This window comes from Symphalangus syndactylus, chromosome 5, assembly GCF_028878055.3.
Source record: "Symphalangus syndactylus isolate Jambi chromosome 5, NHGRI_mSymSyn1-v2.1_pri, whole genome shotgun sequence".
NCBI classification, from domain to species: Eukaryota; Metazoa; Chordata; class Mammalia; order Primates; family Hylobatidae; genus Symphalangus; species Symphalangus syndactylus.
In genome coordinates this window covers 28,985,250-29,003,250 of record NC_072427.2, presented here as the reverse complement: position 1 = coordinate 29,003,250, position 18,001 = coordinate 28,985,250, and the positions used below count along the sequence as shown (strand labels likewise).

General features: G+C 37.8%; 1 protein-coding gene across 10 annotated transcripts in view; it reads right to left on the bottom strand.

Moving 5' to 3' along the window:
- The window catches only part of SCAPER (S-phase cyclin A associated protein in the ER), a 581,035-nt gene that overhangs the window by 543,641 nt on the left and 19,393 nt on the right, over window positions 1–18,001 (bottom strand). For all 10 annotated transcript variants that reach the window (XM_055277642.2, XM_063638678.1, XM_055277646.2 and 7 more), the window contains exon 2: window positions 17,102–17,166. In XM_055277642.2, the coding sequence (XP_055133617.2) occupies window positions 17,102–17,107 (6 nt within the window). In that variant the 5' untranslated portion in view covers window positions 17,108–17,166. The remainder of the gene's footprint in view (window positions 1–17,101; window positions 17,167–18,001) is intronic.

The window sequence follows — 18,001 nt, the reverse complement described above, 5'->3', positions numbered from 1 at the left end:
TTACAGTACATAATCTAAGAAAGTGTTTACAATAGTCACCAAAGAGGCTAGGTACTTCTGAGACTTGCTCCCAAAGAAACTTCTTTCTCTTAGGTTTAAAATACCTAAATAATTTCAATTTTAACAACTTTCCCCATAATCTTGAAAAGGTTACAAGTACTGTTTACTAAATGTCTATGTATCTGTCTCCATTAAACTTTCTACTTTATACAAGTTCTTCAAAATCCATTCATACCACTATCTGCCCATAAAATGAAATTCTTGTATTTTTTTTCCAATGTTTTTCAGCTTTCTGAATAATTCAGAAAAGAACCTTTCTCTTAAATTCCCACTACTAACACCCTTAATACTTTGGGTAGTATGAAGACAAGATTACTTGTCACGCAGCTTACCTGAGAAACCATGTAACTAGTACAATTTCCCTAATATTACAGAATGATAAGCTGGAATCCTGTTCAGTAAATTATGATAACTTTATCCATTTTTACCAATATTTCACACCATCTAAGGGTAAAACCATAGATGAACTAAAGATGGCTAAACTATTATAAGGGGGAAACAACTTCTCTTGTATGAGCTACTCTGTTCTGGAGTCTCTGTTATAGCTCACTAGCCTATACACTAAATAATATATCAAGTCTATCTCCTGAACACAACTGGAGAATGTAAATCCAGTACCATCACCCTAGTCCAAGCCATCATCATCTCAAGCCTAAATTACTAATACTGTATCAGCCTCCATGACAGAGACTACAAATATGCATCAAAACCACTTGCTTTCTTTCCTGTCACAAAGCTAGACAACACCTTCCAGTCTTTCTTGCAGACAGATGGCCATGTGACTAAGTGCCGCACGATAGAATATAGGGGAAAATGAGGTGAGCTATGTCCAGGTCTGAGTTTTCTTTTTTAAAGTCTCCTGCATCATCAGCTATGTTCTCTCCCTCAATTCCCCACTTACTGGCCAGATGCATAGGATCTAGCAGGACTCTCTAAAGAATGATGGAGTCAAAAGATAAAAAAAAAAAAATTTGTCCCATCAAAATGTGAAAGGTCACATGCTGAATACCTACATTGAACGATTAAGTGAACAAGAAATAAACTACTAATCTGTTGGTTCCCCTTCCAGTTATGAAAACATAAAAGGCATCCACATTGGAAAGGAAGAAGTCTAATTAGCCTCATTTGCAGATGACATCTTTTACTTAGAAAAAGACAGACAGCCAAGTGTGGTGGCTTACACCTGTAATCCTAGCACTTCGAGAGGCAGAGGCAGGAGAATTGCTTCAGCCTGGGAGCTCAAGGCTGCAGTGAGCTATGATCGCATCATTGCACTCCAGCCTGGGTGACAGAGTGAGACCTTTTCTCAAAAAAAACCCAAAAAACCTAAAGACTCCACCAAAATCTGTTAGAACTGATTAACAAATTCAGTAAAGGTACAGGATACAAAATCAACATACAAAAACCAACACTGAACAATCCAAAAAAGAAAATCAAGAAAGCAATCCCATTTACGATAGTTACAAAGAATATAAAATATCTTGGAATCAATTTAACCAAAAAAGGGAAAGATCCAGACAAGGAAAGTTGTAATACACTGATGAAAGACAATGAGGAGGATATAAAAAATGGAAAGATATTTCATGCTTATGAAATGGAAGAATACTATTAAAACAACAATACTACCCAAAGCAATTTACAGATTCAATGCAATCCCTTATCAAAATACCAATAACATTCTTTACAGAAATAGAAAAAAAAATCCTAAAACTTATATGGAACACAAAATACCCCAAACAGCCAAAACAAACCTGAGCAAAAAGAATAAAGCTGGAGACGTCACAGTACCTGACTACAGTAACAAAATCAGCATGGTACTGGCATAAAAACAAATACACAGACCAATGGAACAGAATAGAGAACCCAGAAATAAACCCATGCATTTACAGCCAACTAATCTTTGACAAAGTTGACAGGAACATACACCAGGGAAAGAACACCCTATTCAATAAATGGTGCTGGGAAAACTGGATAACTATATGCAAAAGAATAAAACTAGATTCCTATCTCTCACCATACCAAAAAATCAAATCAAAATGGATTAAAAACTTCAAGGTAAGACCTGAAACTATGAAACTACTAAAATAAAACTTAAGAGAAATGCTCCAGGATATTTGTCTGGGTAAAGATTTTTTGTGTAAGATCTCAAAAGCACAGGCAACAAAAACAAAAATAGACAAATGAGACTATATTAGTAACTAAAAGGCTTCTGCACAACAAAGGAAATAATCAACAAAGAGACAATCCACAGAATGGAAGAAAATATTTGGAAATTACCTATCTAGTAAGAGATTAATAACCAGAACACATGAGGAGCTCCAACTCACTAGCAAAACACAAATAATCCAAATTAAAAATGGGCAAAAGATCTAAATAGACATTTCTCAAAAGGAGATATACAAAATGGCCTACAGATATATGAAAAAAGACTCATCACTAATCACCACAGAAATGCAAATCAAAACTACAATGAAATATCATCTCACCCAGTTAAAATGGTTTTTACCAAAAAGACAGGCAATAACATGCTACCAAGGATGTGGAAAAAGAGGCACCCTAGTACACTGTTGGTGGAAATGAAAATTAGTATGCCATTATAGAGAACAGTATGAAAGTTCTTCAAAAAAACTAAAAATAGAATCACCATATGATCCAGCAATTCCACTACTGGGTATATATCCAAAATAAAGGAAACTAATATATCAAAAAGATATCTGCACTCCCATGTTTATTGCATCACTATTCACATATATAGAATCAACCTAAGTGCCATCAACAGATGAATAAAAAAATGTATTACATATACAAAGTTGAATATCATTCAGCCATGAAAAAGAATAAAATCCTGTCACTTGCAACAGCATAGATGGAACTGGAGGTCATTATGTTAAGTGAAACAAGCCAAGCACAGAAAGAGGACTATCATATGTTCTCCCTCATATGTTGGAGCTAAAAAAGTGGATCTCATGAAGATACAGAGTAGACTGGTAGTTACCCAAGGCCAGGAAAATTAGTGGAGTGGGGTGGGTGGGGATAAAAAGTTGATTAATGGGTACAAATATATGGTTAGACAGGAAAAATAAGACCTAGTCTTAGATAGATCAGAGGGGTGACTATAGTTATAATACTTTATTATGCATTTCAAAATAGCTAGAAGAGAATAATTTGAATGTTTCTAGTACAAAAAGACATATTTAGGTTGATAGACGCAACCAAGTATACTAATTTGATCTTAACAAATTATATGAATGTAATCAATTATCACATGTACCCCAAAATTATGTACATCTCTTATGCAGCAATAAAATAAAATAAATTATTACTGGGCATACTAGAAAACAAGTCCAAAGACTAAAAACCAAGAAAAAATACAAAAAAAGGGAATATACCCACACATTAGCCAAGTAATAAAAGTTATCAGAAATAGATTTTAAAGTAACTCTAATTAATATGAACTGAAAATAAAAGGATTGAAATTTTCTGCAGAAAACTAGATACCTTAAAAGAATCAAGTAGAAATTATAAAACTGAAAAATCAAAAAACTGAAATTAAGAACTCAATGAATGGGTTTAACAAGAAATTAGTGAATTAGTTAAACTAAAATATCCAGAATGAAAACAGAAAAAAAAAATAGAAAAGAGCAAAAGAGACATAAGAAATTTTTAAAAAGGTCAAACAGAAGCAAAAACTGAAATTTGAGGAAAAGAGAAACAAAAATGGGATTAGAGCACATAAAGGCTGAGAACTTTCCAAAACTAACAAAAAAGATCATACCACGAATCAACAGGCACTATGAATAAAACTGTGAATTTTTTTAATAAAAAGGTAAAATAAAAAGACAAACAATAGACATATTAGGGTTAAAAAGTACTGACAACCAAAAAAAAAAAAAAACCTTAAAAGTAGTTACAAGTAACCTCAAATTAATAAGAATAAAACTGACAAGTGACATTCTATAAGAAATAATAAATGCAAGTCAATAAAATACCTTCAAAGTGAAAAAAGTAATAACTGCCATGCAGAAATATGTGAAAATATCAATTTAAAAACTAACAAAAGGGCCGGGCGCCGTGCCTCATGCCTGTAATCCCAGCACTTTGGGAGGCCAAGGCGGGCGAATCATGAGGTCAGGAGATCGAGACCATTCTGGCTAATATGGTGAAACCCTGCCTCTACTGAAAATACAAAAAATTAACTGGGCGTGGTGGTGGGAGCCTGTAGTCCCAGCTACTCGGGGGACTGAGGCAGGAAAATTGGTTGAACCCAGGAGGCAGAGGTTGCAGTGAGCTGAGATCGCACCACTGCACTCCAGCTTGGGTGACCAAACGAGACTCCATCTCAAAAAAAAAAAAAAAAAAAACTAATAAAAAATGAAGATAACCAAAAAATAAATAAATAAATAACACAGTCACCTGGGGAATAAGGGCAAGATGGGATAGGGATGGGGATTGGTGACTAATTACCAAATCCAAGGAGCTGCGGCTGGCCTTATCTGTTACAATTTGCATTTTTTTTGTCTTGTTTTTTTGAGATGGAGTCTCACTCTGTCACCCAAGATGGAGTGCAGTGGTGTGATCTCAGTTCAGTGAAGCCTCTGCCTCCTGGGTTCAAGCAATTCTCCAGGTTCAAGCAATTCTCCTGCTTCAGCCTCCCAAGTAGCTGGGACTACAGGCACACGCCACCATGCCCGGCTAATTTTTGTATTTTTAGTAGAGACGGGGTTTCACCATGTTGGCCAGGCTGGTCTCAAACTCCTGACCTCAAGTGATCCACCCACCTCAGCCTCCCAAAGTGCTAGGATTACAGGTGTGAGCCACCAAGCCCGGCACAATTTGCATTTTTATGAGCAAAATATTGCACAGATTTCTTGATTACTTAAAAGCTATAAGATATACCTTTTCATTAAAAATAAATATTTTGAATATTACAAATAAAAGAGGAAAAACAAAAAATGAAATTCACGTGGATATTCTAGAAGAGAAATAAAATATTACTGAGGTTATGAGCTCAATAAATCACTTTAACCACAAACTAGATACAGCAGAAGAAAGGTCAGTGAACTGGAAAATATGACAGTAGGAAATATCTACATGAAAGCACAGAGGAAAAAAAGAACATAGAAGAGAAAATAAACTTATAAGACATAGTGAAAAAGTCTTACATGGTACAACTGGAGAAGACCCTGAAGGAAGGAACAGAGAAACTGGAGCAGAAAAAAAATTTCAAAGGGAATGGCTTTAAAACTGACAAAAGATATCAGCCAAATTCTCCCAGAAGCTCTACAAACCCCCAAGCAGGATAAATACAAAGAAAACCAAACATAAGTATATCACAGAAAAACTGATGAAAACCTGAAACAAAGAAAATCTTAAGAGTGTACAGAGAAGATAAGAGTTCATTACCTTCAAAGGGGTGACAGAAAAAGCTCAGCTGATTTTCCAACAAATGGACATGATAAATGTCAGTAAACAGTGGAGCACCCTTAAAGTACTGAAAGAAAATTACTGTTTTCTAGTATAAAAAAAATTCTAATCTAGTATAATAATATAGTATAATAATCTACTATTATACTACATTATGTACTATATATACTATACTATTATACTATATTAATACAGTATAATCATCTAGGTTTGCATGCAAATGAAGAACACCAAAAAACAGTAAAAATATGAATAAAAGAGTACAAATACAAACTATATGAAAGTACTATAATCTTATGAAATTTTAAAGATATGAAAAACAAAGTGTATGACAATTTCACAAAAGGTGGAAGGGGAGTAAACAAAGTGTGATAAGGCCTTTACATTCTCCAGGAAGCGATAAAAGCAACAATTTATAATAGACTCTAATAAATCATTAAGAAATGTTGGGCCAGGCATGGTAGTTCACACCTGTAATCCCAACACTCTGGGAGACTAAGGTGGGAGTATCACTTAAGGTCTAGAGTTCAAGACCAGCCTGGGCAATAGAGTAGAACCTCGTCTCTACAAAAAAAAAAAAAGAAAAATTTAAGCCAGGCATAGTGGCACCTGTAGTCCCGGCTACTCAAGAGGCTGAGGTGGGAGGATCACCTGAAACTAGGAGTTCAAAGCTGTAGTGAGCTATGATGGCACCACTACACTCCAGCCTGGCCAACAGAGCCAGACTCCATCTCACAATAAAGAAAAAGGAAGGAAGGAAGAAGAAAGGAAGGAAGGAAGGAAGGAAGGAAGGGAGGGAGGGAGGGAGGGAGGGAGGCAGGCAGGCAGGCAGGCAGGCAGGCAGGCAGGCAGGCAGGCAGGCAGGCATCTCTAGGGTGCCCACTAAAAAATAATAAAATAATATATAAATAACTGGCTTACAGGAAGAAATGGAAAGATATACTGCTAGAGCATATATAGTGATACTTTTAGTAAAAAGTTTATCAACCAGGAAAACATATCAATGTCAAATGTGCATATATCTAACATATCTAATAATGTACAAGCAAAATTGAAATAAGAGAAAAATGCAATTATTTTGGAAGATTTTAACACAACACACTCTTTTAGAAGCTGGCAGAACAAGTAGACAAAAATATTAAGTAACAAATACAGAAGATTTGAACAACATAATTAACAAGGTTGATATATTTGACATATCCAGAACCCAGCATTCAACAATGGCAAAAACACATTTTTTCCAGGTGCATGTTTTCCAAACTGTCAATATCCTTAGTGGTAACTCAGGTCTCACTAAATTTCAAAGTATAGAAAGTAAAAAGAGATATAACCTGAATAACCCCCATGTGTTTGGAAGTTAAGCAATACATTGCTTTTCTTCTTTTTTTTTTTTTTTTTTTTTTTGAGATGGAATCTCGTTCTGTTGCCCAGGCTGGACTGCAGTGGCGCCATCCTGACTCACTGCAGCCTCTGCTTCCAGGTTCCAGTGATTCTCCTGCTTCAGCCTCCCAAGTAGCTGGGATTACAGGCACCCGCCACCAGGCATGGCTAATTTTGTGTATTTTTAGTAGAGATGGGGTTTCACCATGTTGGCCAGGCTGGTCTTGAACTCCTAGCCTCAAGTGATCCATCCGCCTCGTCCTCTCAAAGTGCTGAGATTACAGGCATGAGCCATCACACCCTGCTAACCAATACATTTCTAAATAACTCGGGGATCAAGGAAAAAATCACAATGGAAATTGTATTTTTAGTTAAATGATAATAAAATGATGGCAGGTTAATACTTACAAGATGCAGCTTAAAAGAAACTGCATAGCTTTAAAGGATATGTAAGAAAGAAAACAGGCTAAAAATAAATTATCTAAGTCTATTTCAAGAAGTTAGTAAAAGAGCACCATATTAAATCCCAAGAAAGGAAGTAATAAACAGCAAAAAATCAATATAATACAAGACCAACATGTGATACAGAAAAATAAAAAAAAACCAAAAGTGAGTTATTTAAAAACACTAATGAAATGTATATATTCCTTAGCAAGAGTGATCAAGTAAAAACAAAAGGAGGCAAAAATAGTATGAGGGATTAAAAAGAAATATCACTACAGATCCTAGAAACCTCCAGACATCAAAAAGATAACAAAAGGATATTATAAATAAAATTGTATCCGGTCAGTCACTGTGGCTCACACCTGTAATCCCAGCACTTTGGGAGGCCATGGCAGGAGGGCTGCTTGAGACCAAGAGTTCAAGACCAGGCTGGACAACATAGCAAGACCTCTCCCTACTAAAAATAAAAAATAAAAAACAAATAGCCAGGCATGGTGGCACTATCTGTAGTCCCAGCTACTCAGGAGGCTAAGGCAGGAGGATCACTGGAGCCCAGGAGTTCAAGGTTTCAGTGAGCTATGATCATCATGCCACTACACTCCAGCCTGGGTGTGACAGAGTGAGACTCTGCCTCTCAAAAAAATAATAATAATAATTAACATTGTAGCAATGAATTTGTAAATCTCTATGAAACAGACAAATCCCTTGAAAAACATAACTTACCAAACCTTGGCATAAACGAAAACAGAAAATCTGAATAGTTACTGAAGAAATTGAATCCCACAAAAGAAAACCTATGACCAGATGGGTTTCACTGGTAAATTATCCTAATCATTTAAGCAACAAATTACATTAAATTTTCTAGAGAAGAAAAAACTCATTTTATAAGGCCTGAAAAACTCTGATATCAGAACCTAATAGGACCATACAAGAAACATAAATTACAATTTAATGTCTTTTGAGAGAAAAGATGTGAAAATCATATATATGTATGTGTATAAGCACACAAACGTAGGCCAGGCGTGGTGGCTCATGCCTGTAATCCCAGCAAAACTTTGGCAGGTCAAAGTGGGCGGATCACTTGAGGTCAGGAGTTCAAGACCACCCTGGCCAATATGGCAAAACCCCATCTCTGCTAAAAATACAAACTTAGCGGGCGTGGTGGTATGCGCCTGTGATTCCAGCTACTCAGGAGGCTGAGGCATGAGAATCGCTTGAACCTGGGAGGTGAGGGTTGCAGTGAGCTGAGACTGTGTCCGGAATTGGTGGGTTCTTGGTCTCACTGACTTCAAGAATGAAGCCGCGGACCATCGCCGTTAGTGTTACAGTTCTTAAAGGCGGCGTGTCCGGAGTTTGTTCCTTCTGATGTTCGGATGTGTTCGGAGTTTCTTCCTTCTGGTGGGCTCGTGGTCTCGCTGGCTCAGGAGTGAAGCTGCAGACCTTTGCAGTGAGTGTTACAGCTCATAAAGGCAATGTGGACCCAAAGAGTCAGCAGCAGCAAGATTTATTGCAAAGAGCAAAAGAGCAGGGCGCGGGGCTGGTTGGGGAGGCTCCGGCCACACAAGAGCCCACGGTGGGGGACCGGGGGCAGGCTCAGGCATGGCGGGCTGCAGGTCCCGAGCCCTGCCCGGCAGGAGGCAGCTAAGGCCCAGCGAGAAATCGAGCGCAGCGCCAGTGAGCCGGCACTGCTCGGGGACCCGGCGCACCCTCCACAGCTGCTGGCCCAGGTGCTAAGCCCTTCACTGCCTGGGGCCACCCCGAGTACGGGGCCCGCCAAGCCCACGTCCATCAGGAACTCTAGCTGGCCCGCAAGCGCCGCGCACAGCCCCAGTTCCCGCCCGCGCCTCTCCCTCCACACCTCCCGGCAAGCTGAGGGCAAGCTGAGGGAGCGGGCTCTGGCCTCAACCAGCCCAGAGAGGGGCCCCCACAGCGCAGTGGTGGGCTGAAGGGCTCCCCGAGCACGGCCAGAGCAGACACCGAGGCCAAGAAGGGGCCAAGAGTGAGCGAGGGCTTCGAGGGCTGCCAGCACGCTGTCACCTCTCAAGATCGTGCTACTGCACTCCAGCCTGGGCAACAGAGTAAGGCTCTGCCTCGAAACAAAAGCAAAAAAAAAAAAAATAAATACACACACGTTTATACATGTATGTATAAACATGAACATACTTGCAAATTGAATTCAGATATGAGAACACCACCAAGTTGGGTTTATTTCAGGAATACTAGGCTGATTTAACATTTTCAAATCAATGAATATAATTCACAGAATTTATTAATCTTTTAATAAATTTATATTTATTAACAGCATAAAGGAGAAAAGCCTTGTGTTCATATCAACAGATGGAAAGAAAAGCATGTAATGAAATTCAATATTTATTTATAACTTTTAAATTCTTAGCAAACTACAGCAAATATCATATATAATGGTATAAAACTGAAAAAGACAAGGATGCCTACTACTATCACCACTTCCATTCAATGTTATATTGAAAGTCCTAGCCTGTGTAACAAGGTGAGAAAAAGAATAAAACAGGGAAATTACAAGCTGAATCTACAGCAGCTTGTTACACTAGAAAGTATAGAAATGCTCAAAGAATAATATGGACATACCAAATAGACTTGGCTGGGTACACTGGCTCACAACTGTAATCCCAACACTCTGGGAAGCCAAAGCAGGAGGACTGCTTGAGTCCAGGAGTTCAAGACCAGCCTAGGAAACATAGAGAGACCCCCATCTCCACAAAAAATTTAAAAAATTGGCGCAGCTACTCAGGAGACTGAGGCAGGAGGCTGGCTTGAGCCCAGGAAGTCAAGGCGGCAGTAAGCTGTAATTACGCCACTGCACTCTTGCCTGGGTGACAGAGATCCTGTCTCAAAAAAAAAAAAAAAAAAAAACCAGCTTAAAGTCTCCCACTGGCTAATCTGGGACAATCTGAGTATCAAAATAAATAATGATAATGTTAGATTACATTAAATAAAATTAAAAATCAGAGTCCAGATAACAAGAGAATGTAAGCCTTTTCCTCACAGATCTTTAACTAATAAGTAAATCATTAATGGATTCTAAAACTAGTAAGTGACAGTTTGATAAGGTACTGTATATTTACACATCCTTGAAGTGCTTCTCCACAAATTGCTTACTAATATCAAAAGAGAAAACAGAAACTTTAAAGTAGAAAAGCTTGACACTACATTATACTAACAAAGTGATCAAAGTTAACAAGCAGGACGAATTCACATCATATACCTCCTAATGTGATGTACTGAGAAGGACACATCATCATTCATGTGATATTCTGCCTAAAATGCAAAACCTGAATCTAATCATGATGAAACATCACCTAAACTGAGAAGACATCCTTCAAAATAACTGTTCTGTAGTCTTCAAAAATGGCAAAGTCAAGAAAAAGAAAGGCTGAAGAACTGTTCCAGATTAAAGGAGACCAAACAGACCTGGCAACTAAATGGATCAAGAAGAAAATAACTATAAAAGACATCATTCAGATAATGACAAATTTTGAATATCTACTGTGGATTATATAATAATACTGTACAAATGTTAAATTTCCACATTTTATTCACTGAATTGTGGTCATATAAAAGAATGTCCTTAATTCTTAGGAAATACATATTGAGGTACTTAAGGATGAAGGAGTATGTTGGCTTCAAATACTCTCAAATGATTCAGGGAGAAAAGTAATATGCATATATTTATATATGTGTGCAGGTAGATATGTGTATATAGATGTATGTATATTTACAGATGTGTGTTTCATACACACAGAGAAAGGAAAGAATAAAACTAATGGGGCAAAATCAGCAATTGGTAAATCTGGCAAAAGGATATATGAGAATTCATATATGGATAAATGTATATGGATATACATCATATATGGATGTATTCGTATATGGATGTATGTATATTTACAGACACGTGTGTTTCACATACACAAAGAGAGAAAGGAAAGAATAAAACTAATGGGGCAAAATTAGTAATTGGTAAATCTGGCAAAAGGATATATGAGAATTCCTCATAGTCTTCTCACAACCTTTCTTAAATTTAAAATTATAATGAAATTAAAAATTACTAAAAATGATACAGGGGAATATTTTCATGATTTTCAGGTAGAAAGAAATAATCAGGACACAAAAAGCACTAATCATAAAGGGAAAATTTAATAACCAAACTTCATTAAAATTAAGAACAGATCCTATTCAAAAGACAGTATTAAAAAATGACAAAGCAAGCTACAGAGTAGAAGTGCCAAAGGTGCCAAAGGTCTTAGATTCAAGATAAAGAACTCCTTAAATCAACTGCAAAAAGAGAAAGACACTGAGTCAAAGCCAGGCACGGCAGCTCATGCCTGTAATCCCAGGACTTTGGGAGGCCAAGGCAGGAGGATTATTTGAGCTCAGGAGTTTGAGAGCAGCCTGGGAAACATAGTGAGATCCTGTCTCTATTTAAAAAAGAAAAAAAGAAGAGGAAGAAGAAGACAGAGACTGAGTCAAAAAAGAAGTCTACTGGGTCAATAAAAAAATGAGCAGGAAACTTGAGTAGGCACTTCACAAATGATATCTAAATGGCCAATAATCAAACGAAAAAGTACTAAGAATCAGTCATCAAAATTACCAAAAAAATTTTTTTAATAAATAAATAATTATACTGTGTACTGGTGAGGATCTGGGGCAACTCCTCCCATACACTACTGACAGGAAATGAAACTGGTAGCACCACTTTAGAAATCTGGTATTATCTACAAATACATGACCTGGCCTCCAGTCTCATCTTGTACTATTATTTTCCTCCTTTGCCATGCTCCAAAATCACTGACTTTCATTCAGTTCCCCATAAGCACCAAGCTCCATCCTAATTCAGGACATTTACACAGAATTCTTTCTTCTATGTGGAATAGTCTGCCCCTCTATAATGCACATTTATTGGCTTCTTCCCTAGCATTCATTCTCTGCATCCTCCTTTCCTAATAGTTCAATTTTTGTTGGGGTCCCTTGTGGTTCTAGGTAAGCACCTTTTGTCCCTAACTCCAGGGTGCAGCACATGACCTTGCCTAAGTCAATCTGCTTGCCTAGCCACAACAACTGATCCAGAGGTGAGCATGTGACCTAAGGTGATTAAAACTGAGGATCTCAGATCTTTTACTGGAATGTTAAAGACTCTCCTACTGGCCATATATTAGGGAATATACAGCTTTGGAAACTACTGCTAACCATCTAGGGATCATAAAGACAGCAAGCCTTAAAATAATGGAAACAGAACAGAAGCCAGAGTAAGTAGAGGAAAAGCAATCAAATTCTTGATGACACTGTCGAGCCACTGGATCAACTCTTATCTGAAGCCAACTCTACTTGCTACTGAAAGCATCCTAAGAGAGTATTCCTCTTAGCCCAGCCAAAGCCTAATGATCTTTCGAATCCCAACTTAAATGTAACTTCCTAAGGCTAAGTTTTCTTCAGCCCCGAGACTTGGCCAGGATTCCTTTTATATACTCAAACCAACTTGTACTCCTTTGTAACACTTAACCACAATTATATTTTAAATCATACACTTAATGTGTTTACTCTGTCTTCCATTAGACAGTAAGTTTCTGAAGGAATAGGTTTTGTTCACTATTCTCACTGTCTAGGATGGTGTCTGGCACATAAATATGTCATGAGTAAATGAATAACTGACAGAATGATTTTTAAAAAGAATCAATAAATGAACATTATTGGGAAATGAGGTGTTCTACATAAATTGATAACTGAAGTTTGCCCTGCTAAGCACAAATTCTTTTTGGTTTTATTATTTTGTATGAAAATCTCTGAACACATTTCCTTGACCTCTGCAACAGAGGCTACTAAAGAAACTTACTCTTTTCTTGATAACTTCAGGTTATCACTACGAACACCAACTTCTGCATGATACTATAATTTAATTATGCCTCAGGAGTTATAGAAATACAGAGGACAGTTGTCCTAAAATAAATGAGCACAGACAAAAGTGTTGTTAAAGATTTTTTAGTTCTTTACTTCCTGATGATTAAGTAGAACACAAAAGCTTAATTCTTAATTATTTTCTCCTCTTCCCTAACAAGCTATTAGCTGTCAATTCTTATTTGGTAGGCTTATGGGAAATGTACTATTACAGTTCTGAATAAGGAACTCAAGAATTCTGCAAGTACAGTGAATACACCTACAGTGTGTGGACTATCTGTTGTGTATGATCATAGGCATTTTTCATTTACTTTCAGGTTTTTGGACATATTCCTTAGAGTCACAATTGGCAGATAAGAAAAGCTTTACTTTACCTGCTAGAGTTTTAAAACAAAGATCAACAGGAAATAGTATGCAGCTATAAAAAGAAACGAAGATCTCTAACATTCTAGGATATATTGCTAAGAGAAAAAAAAAAAACTCCCAAGATACTAAAATATATTACCTTTAGGTTCAAAAAAGAAAAACTCATGTATATACATATAAATGTATACATTCTTTTTGAAAATATAAAGGATAAATCAAACATTAATAAAAAGATTACCCATGCACCCATTAAAATGGCTACTATCAAAAAAAACAGCCGGGCGCGGTGGCTCACGCTTGTAATCCCAGCACTTTGGGAGGCCGAGGCGGGCGGATCACGAGGTCAGGAGATCGAGACCACGGTGAAACCCCGTCTCTACTAAAAAATACAAAAAATTAGCCGGGCGCGGTGGCGGGCGCCTGTAGTCCCAGCTACTCGGAGGCTGAGGCAGGAGAATGGCGTGAACCCGGGAGGCGGAGCTTGCAGTGAGCCGAGATTGCGCCACTGCACTCCAGCCCGGGCGACAGAGCGAGACTCTGTCTCAAAAAAAAAAAAAAAAAAAACAAACAAAAACAGAAAATAAAAAATGTTGGTGAGGATGTGGAAAAACTGGAACCCTTGTGCACTGTTGGAGGGAATTTTAAATGTTGCAGCCACTGCGGAAAACACTATGACAGTTCCTCCAAAAATTAAAAATAGATTTACCATATTATCTAGAAGTTCCACTTCTGGTTACGCACCCGAAATAACTGAAAACAGTTCTTCACTATTTTATTTATTTATTTACTTTTTGGAGACAGAGTCTTGCTCTGACACAAAGGCTAGAGTGCAGTGGTATGATCGTGGCTCACTGCAACCTCCGCCTCCTGGGTTCAAGCGATTCTCATGCCTCAGCCTCTCATGTAGCTGGGATTAAAGGTGCATATCACCACGCCAGCTACTTTTTTGTATTTTTAGTAGAGCCAGGGTTTCGCCATGTTGGCCAAGCTGGTCTCAAACTCCCGACCTCAAGTGAGCCAACTGGCTCGGCCTTCCAAAGTGCTAGGATTACAGGCATAAGCCATTGCGTCCGGCCTGAAAACAGTCTTGAAGAGATATCTGTACACCCATGTTCATAGCATCATCATTCACAATAGCTAAAAAAGGGGAAACAGCCCAAGTGTCTGATGAATGGATAAGCAAAATGTAATATATACTGACAACAGATTATTATTCAGTCTTAAAGAGGAAGGAAATCTGACATATGCTACAACATGGATGAACCTTGAAGACATTATGCTAAATGAAATAAGCCAAACACAAAAAGACAAATACTGGATGATTTCACTTATATGTGGTACATAAAGTAGTCAAAATCACAGATACAGCAAGTGGTACAGGAGCAGGGGGTAAGGGGAAATGGGAAATTATTGTTTAATGTATATAGAGTTTCAATATTGCAAGACAAGGAGTTCTGAAGATGAATAATAGTGATAGCTGCATAACAATATGAATATACTTAATACAACTGAACTGTATACTTAAAAATGGTTCAGATGGTAAATGTCATGTTATTTGTATTAGCACAATTAAAAAAAAATTAATGTTACCCACAAGGGAAGAAGAGGAAGAAGAGAGAAGAAAGTTGAATTTCTCTAAATGAACATTGTTTTATAGGTTGAATTTTGAACCATGTAAATGCTGCATATGCTATTAAATTAAAATTAAATCAAAGGAAAAAGAATTCCCTAAAAATCAAAAAGAAGCTGAGGACGGTGGAATCTCTTTTGTCAAGATACTAAGAAAGACCAGGCATAGTGGCTCATGCCTGTAATCCCAGCCCTGTGGAAGAAGGCCAACGCAGGAGGATCACTCGAGGTCAGGAGTTCAAGATCAGCCTGGGCAACAAAGCAAGACCCTATCGCTACAAAAAAATAAAAAATAAAAAACTGGCCAATCATGGTGGCATGCACCTATAGTTCCAACCTACTTAGGAGGCTGAGGTGGGAGGAGTGCTTGAGCCCAGGTGGTAAAAACTGCAGTGAGCTATAATTGTGTCACTGCACTCCAGACTGGGTGACAGACAGACTCTGTCTCAAGAAGAAAAAAAAAAAAAGATATTAAGAGAAAAAAAATCTGTCAACGTAGACTTCTATCCCCTCTAAGACCATCTTTCAAAATTAGGGCAGATTAGAAAAAAAGAAATCTTCTGGCAAACAAAGGCATAGTTTATGACCAAAAGACCCAAAAGCAGACCAACAGAAAATAACCCCAAATGACAGATATGAAAAATCAAAACCTTAGAACTGAGGAAGAGTATGAAGTGGGAGGGATGAGATAAGAGCACACAACAAATAGATGCTCTCCTGCTCTTTTTTTCTTTTTTTTTTGAGACGGAGTCTCACTCTGTCGCCCAGGCTGGAGTGCAGTGGCACGATCTTGGCTCACCACAAGCTCTGCCTCCCAGGTTCATGCCATTCTCCTGCCTCAGCCTCCTGAGTAGCTGGGACTACAGGCGCCCACTACCACGTCAGGCTAATTTTTTGTATTTTTAGCAGAGATGGGGTTTCACTGTGTTAGCCAGGATGGTCTCGGTCTCCTGACCTTGTGATCTGCCCGTCTAGGCCTCCCAAAGTGCTGGGATTACAGGCATGAGCCACCGTGCCCGGCCCTCTCCCGCTCTTTCAACCAGAAGAAGGGGCTCTGCCCTGAGCCCCACACTTCAGAAGGTTGTACCTATCAAAAACACCAAAATCCAAAAGGAATCAGTAACTAATTGAGTGAACACAAATTAAGAGAGAGGGACTCACAAATTAAACTGGGTCCCTCCAGGCCAGACAATAAGAGAGAAGGAAGAAGGCAAATCAGCATCAGTGCTGGAAAAAAAACAGAGCAAGAATATCTGCTTTTGATTAAGGTTGGTCACCCCAACTATCCCAAAGGAAGTATCTGGGCAGACTGGACTCCCTGTATACCTGCATTCCTTTCTCCTCCTCAATTTGAGTAGTTTAAGAAGATGTTTGGAATTGCCTGAAAAATCTTGAGTTAGAAAAGTAAAGTGTGGGGGACAGAAACCTGTTTTCCCTGGCTCTCTGGGGAATTTCACATCAGTCCCCATACCAGATTCAAGACCTACTCTAGCCCAACTTCTAGCCTACCTAGCCCAGAGAGAGTAGGTTCCTTTAAGACTTGGCTAGACCCTGGGTAGGAGGCCAGGTCAGGCTGTTAGCGTCCATTGATTTGTAACTATTTAATATTAAGAAATTTTAAAAGCTAGCTTCCACTTGTATTCCTAACCTAGGTACCATAAGTGTTAGAGGCAAGCCTGAGGAGCAACAGGGTTCCTGGGCTCTAAGGTTGAATAGTACATTCATAGCTGCTCACTTTATCACTGTGCTTTATGACAGTGTGTTCCACAGGGTATCTTGGATGAAAAAACTATTACATTAAAAAAGATAAAAGAAAGGAATAAAAGAGAAAGGCAAAAAAACTAAGGCTAGTCTTTAAGATATCACTTACCATCATTCTTTAAATTCTCTTCTATGCCAAGATCATTTATCACATAAACCCATGGAGTATGACTCCTACAATAAAAAATATATATACGCTTAGTTATAACATTACCAGAAAACCATAATTATTCATAAAAAGATATAAATCTCATCCCCACACTTACATTAAACAACAATAAAAAAAGCTGCTCCTTTATATTACCTGTTGGGGTATAATATAGCATGCTTTATATAAATATTCCATGCTGAACAAGACCTCAGTGCTCTCCAAAAAATAAAAATAAAATGGAAAAGAAACAGTATTAATTACATGGACATCCTAACCCAGAGGGGTTCCAAACTTTTTTACTACAACCCATAAACACATACACGTTTTATATCTTACCCAGTTCATACACGTTTAACTGAATTAAAAATTTCGTAAAGTAACAGATGTACTGTAATATTTCCTTCTGTATTCTATTTCAGTTTTTAAATGCTGCTTTCACTGAACTGACTCACTAATGAGTCTCAACTCAGTATAGAAAATCCTGTGTAACTTTCCTTAAGAACGTTCATAAACTAAGATTTTATCAGAATATCTCAATTAACAATTACATAAGGCTTTAAGTACAACAGCCCGTACATTTCAGGTAACCTATTTAATGTAGCCAAACTTTTACTCAAAGAAATCCAAGTCAGGGAAACTAGACAGAACACAGGGACAGGGAAATTGCTTAACAACAACAACAAAAAATGACCTAATCCTGTATGAAGAGTCAGTGAACAAAGAAAAGAAAGCAGCAAATGGAACCAAACCTCCCTCCTTCTGGAACAAAACCTAGGTCATTTATCCTTTGTCAATAAATATGCTCCTTTAAAATGCACTACCAGTAAACATATGTCCAGATAAAAATTTATATACAAA